This window comes from Colletotrichum siamense, assembly GCF_013390195.1.
Source record: "Colletotrichum siamense strain Cg363 chromosome Unknown KSG_Cg363_contig10, whole genome shotgun sequence".
NCBI lineage: Eukaryota > Fungi > Ascomycota > Sordariomycetes > Glomerellales > Glomerellaceae > Colletotrichum > Colletotrichum siamense.
This window is the reverse complement of record NW_023501023.1, coordinates 1070458-1093583: the sequence shown is the minus strand read 5'-3', so window position 1 is coordinate 1093583 and position 23126 is coordinate 1070458. Positions and strand designations below refer to the sequence as shown.

The following is a 23126-nucleotide window of genomic DNA, read 5'->3' as shown; positions in this document are numbered from 1 at the left end:
GCGACGGCATGGAAGGCGTGGTGGTGGAGTCGGCCTATGTAGTGTTCACGTTCGAGCAACATGCATGGAGGGAACACGAGCTATGGAAACGCTTCATTGAACTATCACGCAATGATTGGGAGTTTCGTACTGAAATCTTCGAATGGACATTCGATCCCTCGAAAATTCATCACAACATAGGTTTACCGGTCGGTGACTGGGTCAAGGTTCGATGCCGAAGCAGGAGCTTCATGCGAAGGCTCTTGAATTCCAACCAGCAGCTCAGGAAACTCTGGGAAGATTTGCAAGCCCTGAGGCACGTTTCGGCTCACACTGGTGAGAGCATTCTGGAGATGCTTGCGAGAGAACCAAGGGAAGAGGATGAGTACATCGCATGTCCTCCTTGGTCTCTAGACCCTTCACTTTTCCACAACCTCGCATTGCGTAGCGCTTTAGGCATTGCGGGAAGAACTCGCACCGTTAAGATAGTATAGTCATTGAACAAGCTGTCTAATTACGGGCGGCATAACTAAGATCTAATGACGAAGTGCTTTGACTGGCTAGCCTTTCTGCTGAAAAGCCACGTATAACAGGGGTACGCACTACTTTCCATTGACAAATAACCCCCCAAACGTATGCACTAAAGAATAAAAAAGACTAACAGGGAAACAAGAGGAGATCGCTAACGTGTGCGTGAGTTTGCTAAGCTACCATGGGCATCACATCATGGATGCCCAGATACCCTCAGTAGCTTCGTCAATCAAAGCGCCCGGAAATTTACTAAGACGAAAACGGGGATCGCAGAAGCGCATCTCAGTAAATCTATACGTGAATATTATCCGGGAAGAGTAGCCTGGTTCAATAAACCCCGAGAGACAAATTCACAAGGTTTCTAACAATGAAGGAAGCAAGAGAACTCTGAAGCTGGGTTACTTGGTAGCAGAGGCGAAAACATACGACGTGGCTTACCAAAGACTGTTGATGAGGATGAAAATATCATAGCACTACTCAGACGAAATCGTCGTTTTGAACCCGTCCTTCCATATTGTCAAACCTCAAGATAGCTACCTGGTCGAGATAAGGATTTGGAAGAAGACTACAAGAACTCGCATCAGATGGATACTCGGCGATCAACTGTTTGCCAACGTAAGAGAAGCTACTAGTTCTGAAAGTTGCTGTCTATTTATCTAATCAGGGCCATCTAGGCTTTGTGGTTGTGGTCAAAGGTGTATCGTCTTGCTTCTGTGCAAAGGTATTCTGGATTCATCTTCTCGAAATATATCGCCCCTTCTTGCAAGCGCCAGGTACCGGCAAGCTCTTCCTTGAAAAGCATCCCTCACCAACACAGTCTAGATCAAAGAATCGGATAACCTCATCAGGCTGGTCCGGAATGTTATGATCAACCCCATGAGCCAAAAACGACTCAAACAGCTCCCTTGTGCCATAAACGCTCTTTGTCCAGTTCGCAACAGGATCATTCTCCGCAACCTCCGTCGGCATCTCACTAAGCCCCAACACCGTAGTCCACATCTTAATCTCCTCATAAAAGTTCGTCACATTCAGCACATTATCCACATCCCCATGCAGCACCTGCATCTTCGGCCTCGGGCCCTCGTAACCCGGATACGCCGCCCTCACAATCTCCGCCCACTCCTCCCCTGTATGCGTAATCCGCCCGCTCGCGCAGTCATCAGACCAGACATCATACCCATCAGCGGCATAACACCCAAACGGCACCCCCGCAAACGCCGCGCCGGCCGCAAACACATCGGGGTACGCCCCGACTAGCACGTTCGTCATCATGGCCCCGGAGCTCGTGCCCAGCGCGAAGACGCGGTCCGGGTCGACGTCGTAGTGTTCGAGCGTCCAGCGGACCATGCTCACGATGCCCAGGGAGTCGCCGCCGCCGTCGTGGGAGAGCGTTTGCGGCGAGGAGACGTCCCAGCAGTAGTCGGCGGTCCAGGGTGTGGACGGGTAGATGGTGACGAAGCCGAGGGTGTCGGCGAGGGAGCGCCAGGGCTTGTTGGTGAAGGCGTCCTGGGCAGTGCCGTGGCACCAGTGCGGGAAGACGAGGAGGGGCGCGCTGGGGATGAGGGAGTCGGGGACGTAGAGGTAGAAGGAGACGTTGGTGGGGTTGGGGCCGAAGGAGGTTATTTGTTGGAGGGATGCTGCTGTTGCGAGGGGGAGGGCAGCGGCCCAGCTTAGGATTGAGCGCATCTTGCGGCGCTAGAGAGGGGGGCTCTGGAGGAATTCTAGAGCCAAAGTGAGGAGGCCAAGAGAACGCCGGGGGTGTAGGTGAGAAGACGGGGGCTGAAGACGCATTTTTATGTCTGGCGAGAGCTACCCCGGCCGCGCTAAAATACCGACAAGCTTCTCCAACATCATGATCTCGGGTTCCCCTCACTGGTCAGACGGCCAATTGAGTTGAATTGAGGTTGCATTTCGCGCGCCTGGTTGGCGGGAACGTGGTTGTAGAGGGGATCGCCGGTGGATCTAGACCATGGAGGTTGGTGCCTCCGTGTCCCAAAACGGGAATGTGGAGACCTTTGGATCCGGCGAGCCGGGATATCGGTGTGGCAGACCGGAAACACGGCGGACTTGCAGGCGCAGAGACCAGCATCGGAGATGGGATATCATGGGGAGGTGTTGTTAGAACAGTTTGCTGAGGACTCAATTGGGGTTTCCTCGAGGCAAGGAGGCGTCTTCGGTTGCCAAGGGGTGAAGCGCAAACAGTCACGGCAAACATCACCCGAAACTCATTGTCCACAAACAGTTCACCAGATAACCAATTGATTTACCGAAACTCCTACAACCAGCTTTTTCGCCCTATTGCACAATATTATGTCAATTGTCGACCGAGCCAAGTCTATGTGCCGTTCTACCCCCTTCCTCTATGCATCGCGACACCCCTCTCATTTTCTCTTCGCGAAAGAAGAAGCAGTTTTCTGAACCTTGGCCGGCGGCGCGGCCTCCGCATCGCTGTCGTCATCGTCATCGGACTCCTCGACATCGTCGTAGTCAACCTCCTCGTCGTCATCGACCTCCTCCGCATCGCTCATGTCGTCCTCCACCGCGGGCTCCTCATCATCGTCATCGTCATCCGAGTCGCCAATGAAGCCGTTCGTCGTAGGGACCTCGTCATCGTCCTCATCTCCCAGCAGCGCCATCTCCGTGCCGTTGGTCTCGGCGCCCGTGGTCTCGCCCTCGATGTAGATAGCAGCCTCCTTCTCCTTCAGGTCCTCCTCATCCTCGTCGTCATCCTCATCGTCGTCGTCGTCGTGACGTGCGTGGCGGCTCCTGCGCGTCCGCTCCTTGCGGATGCTCATCTGCGCCTCCAGCATGTCGAGCTTGCCCTTGAGCGCCAGCAAACTAGGCAGGCCGCGCGAGCGCTCGTTGAGGACTTTTTGCAGCGCGAGTAAACGCTCAAGAACCTTGGGCTGCACAGCCAGGGCGCCGCCGTGCGAGACGAGGGTCCACTTCACCCAGACCATGAGGCTGCCCGCGCGGCCGGGCCGCCTGTGGAAGCGCGCGGCGAGCTTGGTGAGGAGGACGCCGGCGAGGCTGCTGTCGAGGCGCTCGATCGTCTGCTGGATGGTCGCAACCTGGTTCACTTGCAGGCAGGACTCGAGCAGGTCGTTGTCTTCGGTCTTGAGGGCTTGGGTGAGGACGGTGCTCAGGGATGATAGGGACGGCGCGGCGAGGTTCTTTCTTGAGGAGCTGGGGACGACTTCCTTGGAAGCTTCTTGTTGGGCGAGGATGGCGGGGACGTCGATCGTGCCGCGCAGGAGCTCGCCGAAGCTGGGCGATCCGGCCTCGTCGTCCGACTCTGCGGCGGCGGCGTCCGTCTTTTGTGCTTGGTTCTCGGCAGTCTCTTCTTCAGCTCCGTTCACGGGTTCCTTCGCTTCGGCCTCGGCGTCGGGCGACTCCATCTCCTCGTCGGAAGCATCCTCCTCGCTGTCCTCGTCGGACGAGATCTCGATTGGTTCGGCGTCGCCCTTGACGGCGGCTTGTAGCGAGTCTGTCGCGGAAACGGCAGCTCTGCTCTCGTCGATTGTCGTCTTGGGAGCTCGGATCGAGGGCTTGACGACTGGCGGCGCGAACTTGCCGGACGACCTTCTCTTCGCAGACATTATGGCGATTGTTCGGTCGGAAGGGAGGGGGGGTATCTTGGGATTGGTGGAAGAAGGTAGGAAAATTGTTGATTTTTGGGGGGGACCCTCACGCCTCCAGCAACGACAGCGACGAACCTGAACTTTTTTTCTGCCGGTCGCCAATTTTTTTTTCGTCTGGCGCGGATGACCGCCCGCGGGGGATGCTGACGTAAGGGACTTGGACGATCGTACCTGCCGACCTAAGAATGCAAGCTTAGGTAAGGCAGCCTCAACCTGGTTCCGTCGGAGAAGGAGAAGGGTTTGGCCGATTCTCAGGGTCCAGGCAGATGCGCGGACAGAAGAGTCATCACGTGGCGGAACCGGACCTCTGCACATGTCACCCTCCCTCCTTGCGTTCGTCAACTCGCTCTCACCTGCGACCTTCATGACTTTCCATCAAGCTCCATAATGCTACGCGATCATTCTGCCCCGTTCATCCAAAACATTTCCCCTCATGCTATCCATAATGCTGTACTGCTCCATGGCGGCCATCCCCTACTCGTGACTTTTCCATCAAATGGTTGACCCGTTTGCTCTCCATGGCAATAGTGCAAACCTGTTGAGCCTCAAACGCGGGTTGAAATGAGACGCGGTGGCTGTGCGTAGAGCCTAAAAATCTGCTAGAAGCCATTCGCGAAAACGCGGCAGTCTTCAAGCCTCAGGCCGGGCAGAGCACGCCGGTCCTCGAGAAAGGACCTCAACCAAACGCAGGTCTGATTGGTTCAAAGGGCAGAACTACCCACAATCAGAACTACGGAAGCTTCTCATTGGACGACGCGCTGCTCAGGCAAGCGTGAAGCCGTCCCTAGGTGCTATGCCGTATTTGTCTCATCAAGCCCCGCTTTAGCGTCATCCGACACGGTGATTGGGTAAAAACGGTGCTTTCATCCCTGTCCATTACCCTGGCCAGGGTAGACCGTCAAGCTCCCGCAGGGGTCAGCGCGACTTGGCGGGTTCCTACAAATAAGAAGTGGCCCCGATTCCTAAAATTCGCGCCTTTTGATGCGAAAAAGTCCTGGAAAAATTCCACGAAGCTCGCAGTCATCTGATCTGTCACGAGACCGCCGAACGCCAGCCACTCACAGTCCTCGACTGCGCTCCGTTCCAGACTCGCTGCCACCCAGCTGCTTCCTCATCCTTCCGGTACGTACCGATTTTGTTTCTGTCGCCGTTGCGTTGCGCAATGCAGCAGCAGCCGTGTCGCGTCACTCCTTCCTCGCGTTTGCATCTGCTGCTGCACCGCTGCCATTCTCCTTATTCTCTTTCCTTGCGACGGACAGTGTTGGTGTTGGCTTTACCGCCAATCTTAGCCTGTACCTTACACAGAACATTCTATCATTATGTACACTCAGAAAATGACAAACATGCCATGGACTTCTCGTCTCCTGTTTTCTCTGGCCGCTGATTGATGTCGCTTCCTGGCTGGAATCTGGCGCGTTGGCATTCGCTGCGCTGGCTGGTCCACTTCATGTTCACCTCTCACCGCACCGCAACGCAGCACCAGCCTCACCGCACTTACACCTTCATCATCAGCCACATCTCGTAGCTGGCCCTGTTTACTGACTGTATCTTTTGCTATGCATCTAGGTTCTGTTTTCCAAGACTTCAACGAAGGATCAGCTCCATCGCTCTCAAACCAGCCCGATTCACTTCGAGGTGAGTGCGGTTTTCCTCTCTTTCCTTCTTTTTCTCTCACTCCGTTTCGGCTTCCCGCTTCGCATCACACATTCATATCCATCCCGTTCCACGCCCCCATCCCCGTCACATTTCCCAGCCTCGCGCCTTTAGTCCTGATCCGGGCTGCAGGATGCCTCCTCATTGGCTAGTGCCTCCACTCTGTGCATAAATATGCATTTTTATGTCACCCTCCCGGGCCCCTCCCCCCGGTCACCCGCGTCCCCTTCAACTTGCTCTTCCAACCATTTTCTCGCAAAATTGCGATTTCTTCCCTCTTTTTTTTCTTCCCTCGGACCTCCTGCTCTCTTCCTCCTCCCCCCCTAGTCGTCGATCACCCAGACGCACTGACCACCTCTCCTCTCTGACCCCCTTCCCGCCTCCTGCTTCTCATTGCACAGGTCCTTCCTGCCCAACGCTACGCCACTGTTTTTTCATTTCTGCCACTGTTTTCAGGCCGCACCCCTTCTGAAGACTGAAGCACTGCGTGATTGCGCTGCCCCCCGATAAGGCCAGATAACCGGCTGTCCGGGGACCACCCCCAATTCTCTCTTTCTCATAAATAGCACGCGCCGCCATCTCGGCCAAAAACCACTGACGTGCACGCGATTTCCTCCGCCCAGGTCCCTCCACCCTCCCGAACCGTATCGCATCGCCAAAAAAAAAAAACCTACGGACACTGCACCTTCCGTTTACTGGGCGCGTCGCAAATCGGCCGGATTAACCAATCCACCACCACCACCTCATCAGGTCGCCGCATTCAAGCATCATCGATCTGCACAGCCGCATAATTACCTGCGCATTTGCAATCATCCCCGGCGCATTCGCGAATCTTCTTCCCGAGGTTGTCGCGACTTTCACGCTAGCCGCATCCCGGTCATTCCTGCCCGAGTTGCATGCGCGATCCAGGATCGCGACGCTCCTTCCCAAGCTTCCATCCTTTGCGACGGTAGCTTCCCCGCGATCGCGCCTTCGCCGCACCCTCGCCTTCCTCATCACGAGAACCCGAGACCGTACCTTCCATCCCATTGAGGAGAGTCGCTGTCTTCTTCGCTCACCCCCGATCGCGTCGTAAATCAACGACATTCGAACCACTCCCGCCGTCATCATCAGCCCGTCGCATCGCATTTATCCAACTTTGCGCGCGCCGCCATTGATGTCGCGTCGCGCACAATAATTCTATCCTCATCGCAAACACCACATGGCAGTCATGGCGTCACCTCAGTCAGAACGCGCCACCTCGGATCAGAAAACAGTCGAGTCCACGCCTACAAAGGAGGAGAGCAAGCCGGAGACCAACGGGTAAGTGATGCTTAGAGCTGTGTCTTTGCGCGTCGCACTCGATACGAGTATGCCGCGTCATGGCGCAAAGTTGCTTGTACCCAACAATGGAACTGATGTCGTTTGCAGCCACGCCTCACCATCCGAAAAGGCCAGCGAGTCCGAGAAACCCACCGTCAATGGCAACGGCAAGCACGATGACGAGAAGAAGGAACCCGCTGAAGCCGACGTGAGCTCCGCCAAGGATGCCGACGCTGCACCCAAGGAGGGCTCTGCGAAGCCGGATGAGTCACCCGAGGAGCCCAAGGCCGATAAGTCCGACGACGCACCGAAAGACGACGCAAAGAAGGATGAATCTAAGGATGACTCGAAGGACGAGAAGAAGGACGAGAAGAAAGAGAAGACCAAGTCCGACAGTCCCGCAGCTGCCGAGCCGGCAAAGGATGTCGACATGACCGACGCGCCTGAATCTAAGCCCGAGGAGAAGTCGGAGAAGAAGCCAGAGGAGAAGGCGGCTGAGGCATCCGAACCCGCCAAGAGCGCGTCAGATGCCAAGGAAGATGTCGAGATGAGCCAGGACGACAAGGTCAATGGGGCAAAGAAGGAGGAGTCGTCACCTGCGCCGGCTGCTGCAGTCAAAGAGGTAGATCTTCACCCTGCAAGCATGTCACAACTTGCAATTGACCATGACAAGGCAAAGTCTCCAGCTCCCAAGGACGACGACGTTCCCATGACCGAGGCACCCCCAGCGAGCAAGGTTTCTCGCGAGCGAGAAGAAGACGTCGCTGATGAGCCTGCACCGAAGCGAGCCAAGACCGAGTCGAATGCCGATTCGCAAGAGGCCCGTGCCGCTGAGTCCACTGTCGAAGTCAAGCCGCAGGGCGATTTGGCTATGGGCGAGTCTGCTCTCGACACCCTTCCCCTGTGGAACGATCCCGAGCGCGACCCCAAACCGTTGACCTCTCACCAAATACGCGAATTCCGTAAAGTTTTAGCTGGCGTGAAGAAGACGAAGCATGGGGGTCATTTCAAGGATGCTGTCGTCAAGATGTGGCCTAGTCTAGCCGACAGCTACATCTTGCGGGTTAAGAATCCCATGGATATCGGCGAGCTTGAGCGCAACTTGCGCGACAACAAGTACAGCTCCCTGCGCAAGTTCAAGGACGATCTCGGCCTGATTTACAAGAACTCCTGCACGTTCAACGGTGTTAACAACGAGATAACGTCAGCGGCTCTCAATGTCGTTCGGTTGGCATGGACCCGTGTCATGGAGGTCCCCTCAGATGAACCAGCGAAGTCGAAGCCAGTACCCAAGCCCTCTCGTCACTCCGAGACCCGAACACCCGCGCCTGCGCCGCCAGTCCGCAGACAGCCTAGTGTAACTGCTGCAAGCCCTCCGGCGAAAGCTGAGGCGGAAGCCTACGCGGTCCCGCCTGGTGGTGTGCCTCAAGTTCGACGTGCATCGACACAGAACGACCTTGACCGACCTAAGCGCGCCATTCAGCCCACCAAGAACAGAGACCCTGATTACACGGCCAAGAACTTCAACAAGAAGAAACTTTCCATTGAGCTTCAGTTCTGTTACGAGGTCTTGAGCGAGTTGATGGACCAGAAGCACGCGCAGATCAACTTCGCCTTCCTGCACCCTGTCGACCCTGTTGCTCTGGCAATTCCTACGTACTTCACCATCATCAAGCGTCCCATGGACCTTGGTACGATCATGGGCAAACTGAAGAACTTTGATTATCAGTCAGCAAAGGAATTCCAGGGCGACGTCAAGCAGGTGTTCAAGAACTGCTTCAAATTCAACCAGCCCGGTCAGCCTGTCTACGAGAATGGACAGGAACTGGAGAGCATCTTCAGGAATCTCTGGTCCAAGAAGGAGCAGTGGATCGCCAAGCACACCCCTGCAAAGCCTGTATCCGACGGGTCAGCCCACGACAGTGAAGATGAGGCTGAAGAAGAAGAGGAAGAAGCGCCCGCTGCCGCTGCCGAGCCGGCGACCAACAAGACAATCCAAATGCTTGAGAAGCGCCTCAAGGAAGAGACGGAACAGCTAACGCAGCTGTACACAACGGCAGACGCATCGAGCGACGCGATGATTGATCTACAACAGAGTGTCATTGCGACCATCAGACAACGAATTCTGCAGGAGAAGCAAAGTCTGCCGGCTCAGAAGCCTGTCAAGGGAGCGAAGGCGAAGCCGCCTAAGCCCAGCAAGCCAAAGGCCAGTGGTGCTCCCAGCAAGAAGGCTGCTCCGGCCGCTCCTCAAAAGAAGAGTGGCGGCGGCGCGCCCAAGAAGCCAAAGCAACGCTCGATGACCCAGCCCGAGAAGGATGCAATCGCGAACGCTATCAACGACCTCGAGAGTCCTCACATTGAGAGAGCTATTGACATCATCAAGAAGGACACGGGGCAATCGGTACGTAACCTTTCACTGTGCACTTGAATTCGTTTGCTAACAGACTGCAGGAGAACAGCAGCGGTGAGCTCGAGTTGGAGATAGACCAGCTGACCAACGAAGCGTTGCACAAGCTGTGGGATCTTTGCAAGAAGGCCTTGCCCTCGTTTGGCTCAGGCTTGGCCCCAGCAGCAGCATCTGCTCGTGAGGCCTCGCCTGTGAACAGCGCGCCTGCCAAAGGCGCTTCCAAGTCCAGCAAGCCCAAAAAGAATAAGCCGATGAATGCCCAGGAGCAAGAAGCACGCATAGCAGAGCTCGAAAGACTGCGCAACATGTACGGCAGCAAGGGCGGCTCCGACGACGGTCACGAGCGACCAGGTAGTGCCGGTCGTGCGGACGAGGCGCCGATTCATGGCGACAGCGAGTCTTCTGACTCTGAGGAGGAGTAATTGCTTGCGCGTAATCAGCAGCGCGTTTTATGTTGAATCTACAGGAGGGGAAGGAGAGAGGATGGCGACGCCAGCATAGCCTACCTGTGTGGAAGGTCTGGCGTCCTACATGGCTCATGTCAACCACGCCGCGGGGCTCATCCGCCCAAGAGGGTGGCAAGAGAGGCTGGTCCTATGTTTTGGACACGGCCTCAGTAAATCATGACCTCCCGGGTACCGCATTTGAAGCCGATTGTCTGCGCCCGAGGAGTGGCTGCGGAGACAGATGAAAAAGGCGTTGATTTGCGGTGTTACTGGATGCCGCGTTTTGAGAGCATCCACATTATTTGCTAGCAGCATGATTCGGCGAGCTAGCGGTTTGAGTTGTAGAATAAGATGTATAATAATACTCTTCATCCCATTGTCGTAGTGAGGTCGTGATGCCGTCGCTCATCTTGGACGGACGACTCGCGGGTGCTTGCCGATGGAACGGCATCGTCGATGCCGACTGCGTCTTGGGTCTATAGCTGAGTCAGCGCTTGCAGAAACTTCCGTCCTGAGACTGGGTGATCCCGGGTCGACGTCGAGAGCGGGAGGTCGGATCGACTGATGTGACATCGGATTGATGCTGCTTGAATCGCGTGAGATGTGGTGAGTTGGACTTCGGATATGAGCGTTGCGCCCACGCCGAGACTATCTTGAGTCGGTCGGGTGTCTCTCGGATGAAGCTTGATGAAGCTTCTGGATTCTTTCCGAGGTCCAGGGCTGATTGTAGGGTTGCAGAAGACCTTGGTGAAGAGAAATCAAGCCATGTGTGTTTTGATCGAGCAGAAAAAAATGTGATTGCTGCCTGCAGATTGATGGGTTTTTTTTTGCTGGTTGTGGTTGGTGTCCAGGTGGTGGGGAGTGGCAGAAGGGAATGGGTGATGTGTGGTCGAGGGCTCCCTCGGCTCCGGGGGTTTGGTGCGAAGCTTTGATTGGTGTTGTGGGGCGAGGCGGCGGCGCGGTGATGGGGTCCGGCCGGAGACGGCAGGCACGGAGGTAGAGACAACGGGGGAAATGGGTGTCCTTGCACTAAAGGCAGGTTGGCTTTTCTATCGAAGTACGTCTTGGTTCATGGGTTAGGGCATGGTTTGCTTCGAGAAGTCGTGAAGAAGGCATTTGTTCCCGTCGTTGTCATCTTCTTCTTTGCCGCATTGTCTCTGTCGCCGTCGTCCATGCCCCTGCCGTTGTCATCGCTGTCTGTTATTATGATGCTCTCTGCTATCGACGTCTTTATTTCTATGATCGCAGTTGTCGGTTTGGCCATTAATTTATTTAGTGCACTCTAGCAAATCATGATTCTGAATTCATTGAGAGTCCATGACAAAGCCACGCAAACACGGAAGAATTAAGATGCCTCGTGAAGAATGTAGCTATATTGTACAGAGCGAACTGTGGACTCTGAAGCCAAGTCTCTATATGTCCATGGTGGGAGAACTGCTTTGAATACTGACGTTTTTGTTTGGTGAAGCTCTTGTGTTTGCTCTCTTTTGAGAAACCCCGACCTTTTATACTGCAGCGCTTCGCTCTCAACAGTTCGGATCGCTCTCCCCTCAAAATCATCTTAATCCGAGACCCGTAGATGCCGTCGTTTTCGCGGGCGTACTTCATGCTGTCATCAACATCAAGACAGAGACGAAGCCCACAGCCAGCCCCCATCTCACCGGCGGAGGATGCACAAAGCCGTCTGACCCACGAGCCGAGCTGCCGCCTTGAATGATCGCCGTCACTGTCGTGCTCTCCGTCACGGTCACCGTAGCCTCGAGAACTTCACCGCGTCAGACATCTTCCGGCTGTATGCGAAATCGTAACTCACGAGGAAACGTCACCCGGTACCAGGTCATCGGCAGGACATACTGGTCCGACTTGGCGATGCAGAATATGATCCGCCTTGCGTCGTCGCTTCCCTTGGTCTGCAAGACAGTGATTGTGTCGCAGGTCTTCGTCGGCCCGCTATCGCAAGCTTGCATTAATACCACGCATACAGGTTTGTCAAGCGGCTAGACGTACCAGTCAGCCTGCCCGCTCGGCCCCACGGCGAAGTTGTTATTCGAGCCTCCGCAGACCGTCGCCAGGTCGCAGTACGGTGTGCCCCGCGGGCAGCAGACGCCGTACGTCTCGTCGGCGGCGAAGTAGTCGTCCGAGGGACACGTCGCGGAGACCCAGGCGTCAGAGAAGGTGTACCAGCCTATGAAGCCCGTCTTGCCGTCCGGCGAGCGCGGGGGGCCTTGGCGGGGTTTGAGGAGATGGAGGCGGCGGGAGACGTGGGACGGGTCCGGGGCCGGTGTGATTTGTAGGAAGGGGACGGAGAAGGCCGGGGATGGGGAGGTGTTGTCACGGACGGCGGATGCGAACACGGATCTGGGAGAGAGGAAGACGGCGAGGGAAAGGAAAGTTAAGATGTGCATCGTGGGCACGAGGCCGGCGCGGCCTCATTGGGCTGGCGGCGGAATGGGCACGGGCGCGAGCTGCAGGTGTGAAATTTGAGATGGACGGGAGAGAAGCAGGTATTATGTGAGAGGGTTATATTCGAGCGTTGGTGCCATGGCGGGAGAGGGAGATCTTTTCACTGCATGTAGTGGCCGAGGGGTCCTTCACGAGGGTGGGAGGCTAGGCTGTAAACGGCGAGACGTGGGTGCGATGATCCGGGGCGTTGCAGGGCTAGAAAGGATCAGCTGGAGGACCGCGTATGTGTGGGGGTGAGGCTTTGATGACGGTGTTGTGTGCTCTAGGCGTTCAGTCGCTGGGGCAAGTAGGTGAGATGGTGTAAGAGGGTGAGACTTTGCTGTAGACCGTGAGTCTGTGATGGGGCTGAGAAGTCAACACGGCGGACGGCTTGCCGAAGAAACTAAGACTATTTTGGCAACCTGCAGCGAGTTAAAGATGGCGATGGATGCTTCCGTATTCAACATCTATATAAACCTGAATAGGGGTAGTTCAGGAGACGAGCCAGGGCCCATGGATCGAGGTTGATGCATGGCTCAAGCTAGGAATGAGGTTGGCACTAAGCTATTTCCCTGGTGGAACTATCGTGTGTAACTTGCAACGTTTTCTTATGGACATGCTAGTCTACTGGCATGGCACGCAGAGAAAGATGGTTGAGAATGTGATTTGAAATAATACCGCGGTCACTTGGCTGGGGTCTCGGTCGTAAGCTGCGCTAATGCATCTGTGCACCCGTGTCAAGTCGAAGACTTAGAACATGAGCCGAACTAGCTTGCATATTCTCCGGCACGATAATGCAAGATTAGGAATGGTTTGGTTCTGTGTTTCCGTACAGAGGCTCGAAAGTCCGATGTTTGCCGTTTTTGACTTTCCGGGAAGCCTTGACACCGGATATAGCATTCCGGGCTCAACAAACTGGGGCCGAGATGAGTCCATGGTGTCGTAGCATCCTGCGCTAGTTGACAACCACCGAGGAGAAGAGTGAGATTGCGTTGCATCGCAGATTTTTGAAAGTTCTGATGAGAGATTGAGTTGTGGTCGCTGCCGAATCGGCGTCTTTGCCTGAGCACGCACTCGTCTGATGTTGACATCCAAACCGAAGGTCAACTTGGCCCTACAAGGGCTGCAACGTGCTTCTCAGATTCAGCCTTCGAATGTGGTTGCTAGCTTCTGATAATCAACCTTTATCCCCTTCTTCGCTGTAATGAGCACGGCTATCCATCTTCGGCTGCCCTAGTCAACATTGTCGTTGAAAGGATCATTCATTTCGCAGCAGTCGCGCGCCTAATCGACGTGGATGTGTCCGGCAGCAAGAGAATGGAAACAATTCCGCGTCTGGAATGGTTGAAAGACGCTTCTGGTTTTCAACGGGCTTGTTCTCTGAGAAGATGTCTGAAGACGCGCGTTGACTGTCTCGCCCAGTCGTTGAGACAAACGGTAGGTCATAGCCACTGAACTGATTGAAACCACCCCACGGTCATAGCACTCTGAAGCACACGCCCAACTATGCTACTAGTCATAGACCTGATTTCAATCGACGTTTATCTTGTTCTGTTGTTCTTAGAGAGAAAGCAAGTAGCCGAGGGCCTAGAGCTCGAACGTCTTGTACAGGGTCACTCTGAGTTCTCCAGGGAGGAAACAAGGATTCGCCTAACCAAAATGAAACATTGCACAGATTCGGCAGAATTTCTTTGGAAAGTATACTCACTGAACCAAAGATGTAAATACGTTATCAAGGCACAGAGTGATGGCCTCCATCGTCCTCTCAAGTCTCAACTGGTCTCATCATACGAAGAAATCAGTCCGCCTAAACTACAGCATTTTACCAACCTCACGATAAGATTATTCTAACAGCCTCAGAATAGTTACTGCTAGGCTGGTTGCGATGGCTTTCATAAATGTCTGAATCGATGGCCACGTTTTTCAATGGGGATTCCAGGGTGGGCGGCCTTGTCCCGGGCCAACGGCCGTCTTGATCCCGACATCGGCACTTAGTGGCCGGGATGTGGGTCCCGAATCGGAATCATGTAGGGGCCAGCTGGCGGCGATGCTCGCGTCATTTGAGGCATGTCTTTTTGGAGCAAACATCAGCAGTTTCAATTCCAGAGTCCGACAAAAATCCTATCGGTGCTTCTGTAGCCAGTCATCATAAGCCACAATGAGTCTACCTTCATTCATTCGACCCTTCGTCAAGTCTGAGATCTGCACCGTCGAGATGCACACCTCGGGTGAGCCGGCGCGGATCGTCTACGCCGGCTACCCAGATATCCCGTATGTGACCCGCACAGCCAAATGCCTCAATCTTTGCTGATGCTCCGACAGAGGCACACTACTCGAGCAACGGCATGAGGCCCAATCGAAGCATGACCACATACGGCGCAGTCTTGTCTACGAGCCTCGCGGCCACCAAGACATGTACAGCGCCGTGTTGAGACCACGCACCGAGCTAGTGGACTCTGGAGAGGCACATATGGGCGCCCTCTTTCTCACTCATGAGGGGTACGGAATGATGTGCGGACACGCCACGATCGCGCTCGGCAGATTCCTTGTCGACTGCACCGACGAGACCATCTTCCCGCGACGCAAGGACTTGAAGTTCGATGAGCAGGCGAATGAGGTACAAGTTAGGCTGCATGTGCCGGCAGGCATCGTTCAAATGAAGGTCCCTGCCGTGAAGGCGGACGGTAGCTGGAGGACGGACACAAGTAGGCCGGTTACCTTCCTCTCGATTCCCACTTTCGCTATCGCTACCGACCTCACGTTCCACATCACAGAGAACCTCCGATGGGCTGAGATGAATGGCAGAGACAGTATGACTGTCGATGTTGGTTATGGTGGTGCATTTTACATTATCGTCACGGCGTCTGCCTTGGGCTTTTCGCCATCGCTCGCGAAGCCATATTTTCCTGCTCTCAAAAACGCCGCAGATAAGTTGAAGGAAGCTTTCAACTCGAACCAACTTCTGCGGACTCGTCTCGCACTGCCGGATGACAAGCGTCTTCAGTCTATTTATGGCGTCATGGTCACAGATGCCGACAGCGGGGACGACTTGCCAGTCGCTCCAGAATGCAAAGGCGCAGAAACAGGATTATACTTCTTTTCGGACCAAATTGATCGCAGTCCCACCGGCTCAGTTGTCCAAGCCCGAGTTGCGGTGGCAGTTGCAAAGGGAGAACGACAGCTGGGAGAGAGTTGGACATATCACAGTCTGGTGTCGAGAGCTCAAGGAGACTATAAAAGTGCTTTTGTTGGCAAGCCGGTCGAAAAGATTGACTTTGGTAAGATGGAGGGGATTAGAGTAGAGGTGAGCGGAAGGGCGCACTACATTGGTGCAAGCACGTTTGTCGCCGAGGAAGAGGATGATGTCGGTCGAGGCTTTTCCTTCCAGGCACTCGGAAAGTAAGAATTAGAGACGAAGAAGAAGCAGCTCACGCAAAAGCTCAAAGGCTTCGGTTATTATTCAGAACCAAAAGAAATATCTGCACGCACCCTTTAAGGTACTTAACCCGAGATGATGTCAAAAGTTTGCATCGACGTTGGCCTGATTCGAACAGACGCTCCCGAAGGAACAAGATTTCTAGTCTTGCGCATTAGACCACTCTGCCACAACGCCGTGGAGATGAACCCGCTTTGAGACGGGGATGCTGTGGATGCGAAGGCAAGTCGTTGATGACGCTAGCAGAAAACATCGACAAGGGTCTAGGAAGAGATAGGTGGGTTCAGTTGACCCCGACAAATATCTTGTAGATGGTTTCTTAGGAGTCCTTCAGAGTGTCAAGACTCAGGGCATCTGATTATACTCGGGACGTAATATCCGCTTAGAGTTGATTGTAGGCCCACCAGGTGAGCCATGTCACAATCCCGATAATTCCAACTGATTTTAGCCTACCGGTCGCATGCTTGAATAGTCAGTGATATGTATCTCAATGTCGAAAGCCTTCTGAGACACCTTCATCTTCGATTGATTGTATCTTCCAGATTCTACTTGAAGAACTCCAATATAGTCCCAGCAACATCATCAGGTGCCTGCTCAGGAATATAGTGCCCAGACTCAACATTATGTCCCTTCACCGTCACATCTTTGCTGGTAACATCCTGCCACTCCTTCACTGCATCGTAGCACTTCTCAATCACACCATACTTGCCCCAAAGTATCATCAAGGGAGATTGAATCAACCTTCCAGCCTTCAGGTCCGCCTCTGCCTCCTCCAAATCCAGCGTCGCACTAGCGCGGTAGTCGTTGCACATAGAATGCACCGCTGCTGGGTCTTCCAAGACGCTGGCATAGTAATCGAAATTCTCTTTCTCAAAGATCTCCAGTCCCTTCGGTTGTCTGCCCCCCATGAACATTTCCGCGTATTGCCTTGGCGCGGCTGAGATCAGTGTCTCCGGCAGAGGTTCCTGCTGAATCAAGAAGAACCAGTGAAAGTACGCCTTTGCGAATTCGAAATTTGTCGTCTTGTACATAACCAGAGTAGGGGCAATGTCGAGGAAGATGGCCTTCTTAACGCGATCGGGAAAGTCAACAGCCAGTTTGTGCGCCACACGCGCGCCGCGATCATGCGCGCAGACGAAGAAGGACTTTCCCTCATAGCCGAGGTGGTCCATCACGCTGATGCAGTCGCGCGCCATTGCGCTCTTGGCGTAAGATGCCACATCGCCGGGCTTCGAGGATGCGCCGTAGCCGCGGATGTCAATGGCGATTACCGTATACTTGTCGACGACTCGTTCTGCCACGCGATGCCAGATGTGGTGGCTTTGAGGGAAACCGTGAATGAGGAGTAAGGGCGGGAGGGGTGATGCGGAATCCCCGCTCTTAATGCCGTGAATAGTGATCGGCGGGGAGGTTTGGGTGGTGATTGTGAATGGTTGGAAGCCGTCGAACATCTTGGGCGATTGTGCTTTGATGGGTAGATGAGAAGGAGACAGAAAACGAGTTATTCTACTTTTGAAACGCCTGAATTGTTATGTTAACAACTGAAAGTGACGCCGAGCTGATTTTAAGGAGACGTTACGCCCTTGGGTGTCTATTTTCGGCGAATGTTTGACGCGGGTAGTGACGCAACTCCAATCTCAAAGCGGCATCGGGGTGTTAGCTCGGAGGGCGTCCGTCTGCACGCCGACGGTTAACCCCGTTTGATCCACCATCCCGTTTAAAATCGCCGGACGAAACCTAATATTTCGGCCCCGTGCTGGTTGATACACCGAGCGAATTGGGACCAATCTCGGCCAGCTGTCAGCTCGCCGTATATCGCGAGAGCAGCGGCAAAATGATTAGGCGCGGGGTATCTTAAGCCGAACGCGTTCAGAACGAACATGCAATGTTGATAAAAGTAGGTCTGATATGGAAGACTCACGCATTAATCTATAGCAATAGGCGATCGAAGAGGCGACGAATGGCGTGGTTTATGAGCTTTCCAAGTCGACAAGCACGGGTTTGGATTTGGATACAAAATTGGCACTTCGCCCAATTTAATTAAGAGTCGATCGTTGGACGATGCCAATGACGTTGAAGAAACCCCTCCAAAAGCTCTCATGTACTGTGCTGTGCCTTTTTGTTATCCTTTAGGCCCCCAATGTCCTCCACTTGTATTGATGTTACATATGTATGCGTTGCTGATTCAGCTCGGACTCAAGTGCTCGAAAGACTCGTTTCGGTGTAAGAACTAACGCCATTCGTATCCCTGTTCAGGCAGTGATTGTCGGCTGCTACTACGCCCACAATCAACATCAACAGTGTCACGATCATGGGTATCAATCCCACATGCAGCAGGACATCATGGGCCTCCCCAAAGCAGGTATGCGAACCCCCTCTGAATGATCGTCAGCGAATGATGTTGATGCGTGGAGCTAGGGCTTGACACAAAAACTCTCTTGAGCTGCTGGTCGAGGACGGTAAATCGTGTGGTGGTGGGGAAACAGAGGTGTCGCGATCATCCAGGCTTCCAATTGTAGTGGTCGCTTACAAGCGAACCTTGTTGGACTAGCCAAATGTACCCCTAGTCATATCCCCGCGGACAGATTCAATTGGACTCGATCACCAGAGACAGGGGCCAGCGAGAGAAAAGCGGATAATAACCTCAGGGTTGATAACGGATCATAGTAAGCAGAACCCCGGCCAGATAATGACGTGTTTAAAATGCGAGAGAGAGGCGGAGTTGTGACTGATAATGGAATCTTTAAAAGAAGAATGTTGCCGGCTGGTGTGGGCAAAAGCGCTGCGTATAGATCCTGGCTTATCTACATTGTCTCTCGTAGGAAGCACTTGAGAGATGATTTTCGAGTACTCAAAAGAAGTCGAGGGAGGCACCTACGACACCCATGGCCTCGACTGCGGCATTTCTCTCCGCCAACACAAGCAGCAGTGCAGAGAAATTGACGGTGCTCTTCGCGTCCAACGAGAATGGACCAAGCTAGTCAGCAATGTGGAAGGTTACCAAGGTGGCCTCGCGGATGACTTCTGCTTCATCTCCGTCACCGTTCCAGAGTGCCTCCCAGATCGCCTCGAAATCATGTCTTACGCTAACGAATATGCGTTTCTTTACGACGGTATTCCGATCTGGTGCTCAACTTGAGATGTTTTGCTAATAGGGATCCATTAGATGCAATGGAGAAGCTCAATTTGAAGAATGATAAAGACGACCATGCGAATGATTTCTTGTCGACGTTTGGTAACGGGGCATTGAATCCGAATTCGGTTGCGAACGCCAGGCCAGAGAAGCAATTGCAAGCAAAGCTGCTGCTCGACATGATGAAAATCGACCGACAGCGAGCAATAACATCAATGACTGCCTGGGCACGATTTGTTCAGTTGGCCGCAGACACAAGAAAGGCTCCGCCAAAGACTTTGGAAGAGTACATGCCCTCACGTGCCATTGACGCGGGCGAGCTGTGAGTATCCCCGTCCTATGCATGGGCTAAGAGATGTCCCTAACAGTGATTTAGATTTTGGTTCGGCACAATAACCTTTGGTATGGCCATAACCATTCCTGACCACGAGTACGAGTTGTGTATGGATTTGGCTCGACCATTATACATCGCTCTTGGACTTGTCAATGACCTCTACTCTTGGGAAAAGGAGCGTGATGCTGCTGCCGAAGAAGGACAAGACCACGTGTTTAACGCCATCTGGGTTATCATGAATGAGCGGGGGATTGGCGTCGACGACGCTAAGGACATTTGTCGCGAGGAGACAATGAAAGTGATGTCGACTTATTGGAATACCGTGAAGGCCGCGCGAAACAACGAAAGCCTCTCTGATGACTTGCGGAGGTATCTCGAAGCACTACTTCTGAGTTATAGCGGAAACCTTGTGTGGAGTATTTATTGCCCCCGCTATCGGATTTGACCAACCTTGTACCTAGTAAGCAATACAGGCAATGTCTAGATTTACTGATGAGAAATAGGTTTGCTCGTGCAGTTTCTTAGACTGTTCTTCAGGGCTGTCGCTTCGTCGTAGAAGCATATCTCGAGCTTTCGTAAGATGCAGACGTAGTAACAGTGAGAAATCATATACCTAAGGTAGCAGACTATATGTATTATCATGTGAGGATGAGAAACATGATGACCACGGATATACCATAAACGGAACGAATCAGATTACATGGCGAGTGTTACCATCAGAACCAGCCAGGGTGACATGTAGAACAGGTATATGCAAAGCAACATGAACAAACGCTTTTGAGTTTGTAGCCGAAAGCATCTATCGTACCACACAAGTCGATATCATTGCCCAGATAGTGAAATGAGCAATGAATTAGAAAATGTAACCTATATGACTCCCGAATTTCGAACTGGAGACGCCAAACAATAAGATAACACAACCAAGAATATTTGAAACCATCAGCTGTACTTTTCCACTGTATTCTGAAAGATTCTACATGAAAACAGATATGGACTCCCACGCATACTGTTGCCTTTCCCTACTTGCTGCTACAAATGCCTTAGACGAGCTCTGCATGGAGGAAGTTCGGTTCTGGGTGCGCTATATCTGAATGTAAATGAAATACCAATCTCGGAAAATCTGTCTTTGATACCGGCCATGCGAGATCCGCGCTTGGGATATGCTTGATGATCGAATATTGAGACGTATGAGACAGTTTCAACTTCATGTAAGTTCGCAAACATGACTGGAGCCTTTCGAACCAATGCATCCAGCACTTTCTTCATAACAGGCCAACATATTACAGCTGTGACACGTAGTACTTTCAAACCTCTTGGTAACTTTGAAAGAACAGTCATTGGATTGTACGTGCCCAGCTGAGTGGACCAGTCGGTGTGCGGCCCAGGAATGTGACCGTCCAAAAGTATTTGATCTATCTCGAGTGATTCGAGAACAGAGTAGTTGCGAAAGGTCAGACGTGTAGAAACATGCGTCCCGCGTAGCTCGTGGTAGTATCTTGTCTGAAGCCATCTGAATCTGCTAACATGTTCAGGGCATGCGCATTCAGATGACGTGGCATCTTCAGAGCTGAGCACTAGGCTACGTAGCGTTTGTCTTGGGGGAAGGAGTGTTGGTTGAGGACCCGGCAGGACGGTTTCGACGTAATAATCGGACACGGTAAGTTCTTCCAAATTGCAAGCGCGCAGTAAAAGTCCATTTGTACGACTAAGAGCACAATTAAGAACCCTATCGACGCCAGAAGTTGGCAGTAATGCCAGATACTTCAAGTTTGGCAAGACGATACATCATCAAGCCGAGGCATGGAGATATTTTAAGCGTATCGAAACAAACTTCAAGACGAACAAGCCATATAACGTTAATCAAATTGAGCGTCTCACATTATCAAAGCACAGCACCCTGTTGAAGGAACTCAAGGACATATACACAATCGCTATAGCGTAGTAGTAGTTAATAGGGGCGGTTAGATATATAGGGGGTAGTTAGAGTAAAGGGGACCTCTTATATATCTTTAGTTATATAAAAATTCATAAAAGAATTAGGCAGTAGTATATTTAATATACTATTAAGCCTTACGCTAGGGGACTAGGTTGTGTGCGCAAAAATCTGCACACTTCATCCTAGTTCTTTTAGGTAATTATAAAGAAGCTATTACTACTTTTAAAGTAGTAATAGATAATATCAATATAGTATAATAATAATATCTTAATATTAAAGGAGTAATAAGTTATAGTAATATAAAGAGGGAGATACTTACCCCCTATAATTAAAGCGATTTACGCTCTCTTTATATACCCCTATAGGTAGCTATAGAGGTTTCTCTATAAACTATCCTAGCCCTCGATTATTTCCCCGTAAAAGTTATACAGCAGTTAATAAAGTGCGCCTCCAGGCGGCAAACTGCGAAGAAGAAAACTTAGAAGGGAAGAAAGATTTAAGTTTGGCAAAGACTGCGACGGTTGTTGCAGAACTTGATATTCTTCTGTTTGAGGTCTCCTGACGAGAAGATGACGCACGGAGGGCAAGAGACCTATCGCTAGCTCCTGCAGCCAGAAAAGACTTGCAACACTCCATCGACAAGGAATCTCCGCTCCTAGGCCGATGTTGTCGGCTGTGTCACGAAAAAGTTGGAATGTCGAATTCGGAACATCGCAATTGCCCGTGGAATAGGTAGGCAAATGAGCAACCAACGCTAATGCGTTGACCGAACTTGCCAGATCAGGTCGGCTAATGACGCTGTACAGGAAGGATATCATTTTGCCGTTTTCGATCATTCCGTTGTAGTTGATATACTGCGAAAGATCCAAGCCGCCTGGTGGACTGAATAGGGCGTCACCGCTGTAGTAGTAATGGAACAGAATAGGCTGTGCTATATCTCTCAAGTGTCTGCAGGTACGAGAGAGATTGACGAGACTACACTGTCCGATGCGTCCTTCTTCCCATGTTGTGTGCGGGACATCGATGAAGTGTGGGAGTTGACAATGAAGACAAAGGTATCGACATATTTCGAAGAGGAGCTCGTTTGGAATTGCTGCCAATGACGGTCCTTTTTCGTATCCTGGAAGGCGGCCATGCTGGAACTTGTTGTTGATATGGCCCTTTGCGGCCATCATCACTCCTCCTGTCGACTGGCTGGCTGCAGCGGTGCAGGCTGAATTGTGCTATGCAAGTTTTGAAGCGACTCGGGATGTTGGACCGGACAACCACTAGTGAAGAAGAAAATTACCGGCGAAAAGCTTTCCGGCGATAGTGAATGGCACATTTTATAGAAGCAAAAGTTTGTCCCTCAAGGTGCTGCCACTCAAGGCTTGCCGTCGCCATCGGAAAATACCAAGACTTCGGATTGGCCAGCCCTTTGTGGCATGACAGATAAAGATGAAGCCACAGAACTCTAGTCTTCGGGATAGTTTTCACCTGCAGCGGTTTTACCTAAAAAGATGCAAAGTACTATGTGTGTGCAGATGTTTTCAGACGCTTTTAGTTAGAGGCTGAGTGGTCACGTAGACTCGTCCGGTTTTCTCTATCAAGCCTCATTCGATAATTCGAGGCAAAAGCTTGGACGACATGACGCTTTGTTAGTACTTGCTGTAGGCAGAAAGCCGCCATCCAGAAAATCATGTCCCACTGCCCTTTCTCCCAGAACACAACAGAGCGGAGTCATGTCGAAAACTCGGCATCGGCGCCGTCCCTGCAACCACCCGAGCACATGGTTCGTCTCAACTTTAACTAAGGTCAAATACCTTTTTGAGAGTTTGGAGGGATGCGGTTTTCGCTGAGTACCGCTGTTCTTAGACCATGTCGTGAAGGTGCAAACCCCCAGAAGA

The 23126-nt window shown here is 52.6% G+C and overlaps 8 protein-coding genes across 8 annotated transcripts; 4 read left to right on the top strand and 4 right to left on the bottom strand.

The window, feature by feature from the left end:
- Positions 1-1242: 1242 nt before the first annotated feature.
- axeA-2 (Acetylxylan esterase A) lies at positions 1243-2196 on the bottom strand (the record flags this gene model as incomplete). Its single annotated transcript, XM_036646057.1, has 1 exon — positions 1243-2196. One exon carries the CDS (start codon positions 2194-2196, stop codon positions 1243-1245), a length of 954 nt encoding a protein of 317 aa, XP_036488145.1.
- A 695-nt stretch (positions 2197-2891) lies between these two features.
- On the bottom strand, positions 2892-4109 carry utp5 (U3 small nucleolar RNA-associated protein 5; the record flags this gene model as incomplete). The annotated part of the gene is made up of 1 exon (XM_036646056.1): positions 2892-4109. The coding sequence occupies one exon, from the start codon at positions 4107-4109 to the stop codon at positions 2892-2894; it is 1218 nt and encodes a 405-aa protein (XP_036488151.1).
- A 1023-nt stretch (positions 4110-5132) lies between these two features.
- CGCS363_v014206 (uncharacterized protein) lies at positions 5133-6595 on the top strand (the record flags this gene model as incomplete). Its single annotated transcript, XM_036646055.1, has 3 exons — positions 5133-5273; positions 5718-5786; positions 6428-6595. 3 exons carry the CDS (start codon positions 5133-5135, stop codon positions 6593-6595), a joined length of 378 nt encoding a protein of 125 aa, XP_036488152.1.
- Positions 6596-7014: 419 nt separating this feature from the next.
- On the top strand, positions 7015-9935 carry BDF1 (Bromodomain-containing factor 1; the record flags this gene model as incomplete). Its single annotated transcript, XM_036646054.1, has 3 exons — positions 7015-7106; positions 7215-9507; positions 9558-9935. The coding sequence occupies 3 exons, from the start codon at positions 7015-7017 to the stop codon at positions 9933-9935; spliced, it is 2763 nt and encodes a 920-aa protein (XP_036488149.1).
- A 1628-nt stretch (positions 9936-11563) lies between these two features.
- Positions 11564-12364, bottom strand: CGCS363_v014204 (uncharacterized protein; the record flags this gene model as incomplete). Its single annotated transcript, XM_036646053.1, has 3 exons — positions 11564-11724; positions 11773-11909; positions 11967-12364. The coding sequence occupies 3 exons, from the start codon at positions 12362-12364 to the stop codon at positions 11564-11566; spliced, it is 696 nt and encodes a 231-aa protein (XP_036488150.1).
- Positions 12365-14559: 2195 nt separating this feature from the next.
- L3HYPDH (Trans-L-3-hydroxyproline dehydratase) lies at positions 14560-15804 on the top strand (the record flags this gene model as incomplete). Its single annotated transcript, XM_036646052.1, has 2 exons — positions 14560-14672; positions 14724-15804. 2 exons carry the CDS (start codon positions 14560-14562, stop codon positions 15802-15804), a joined length of 1194 nt encoding a protein of 397 aa, XP_036488198.1.
- Positions 15805-16382: 578 nt separating this feature from the next.
- Positions 16383-17288, bottom strand: CGCS363_v014202 (Fluoroacetate dehalogenase; the record flags this gene model as incomplete). The annotated part of the gene is made up of 1 exon (XM_036646051.1): positions 16383-17288. The coding sequence occupies one exon, from the start codon at positions 17286-17288 to the stop codon at positions 16383-16385; it is 906 nt and encodes a 301-aa protein (XP_036488148.1).
- A 1385-nt stretch (positions 17289-18673) lies between these two features.
- On the top strand, positions 18674-19829 carry PaFS (Fusicoccadiene synthase; the record flags this gene model as incomplete). Its single annotated transcript, XM_036646050.1, has 4 exons — positions 18674-18950; positions 19004-19292; positions 19347-19720; positions 19822-19829. 4 exons carry the CDS (start codon positions 18674-18676, stop codon positions 19827-19829), a joined length of 948 nt encoding a protein of 315 aa, XP_036488146.1.
- Positions 19830-23126: the final 3297 nt, after the last annotated feature.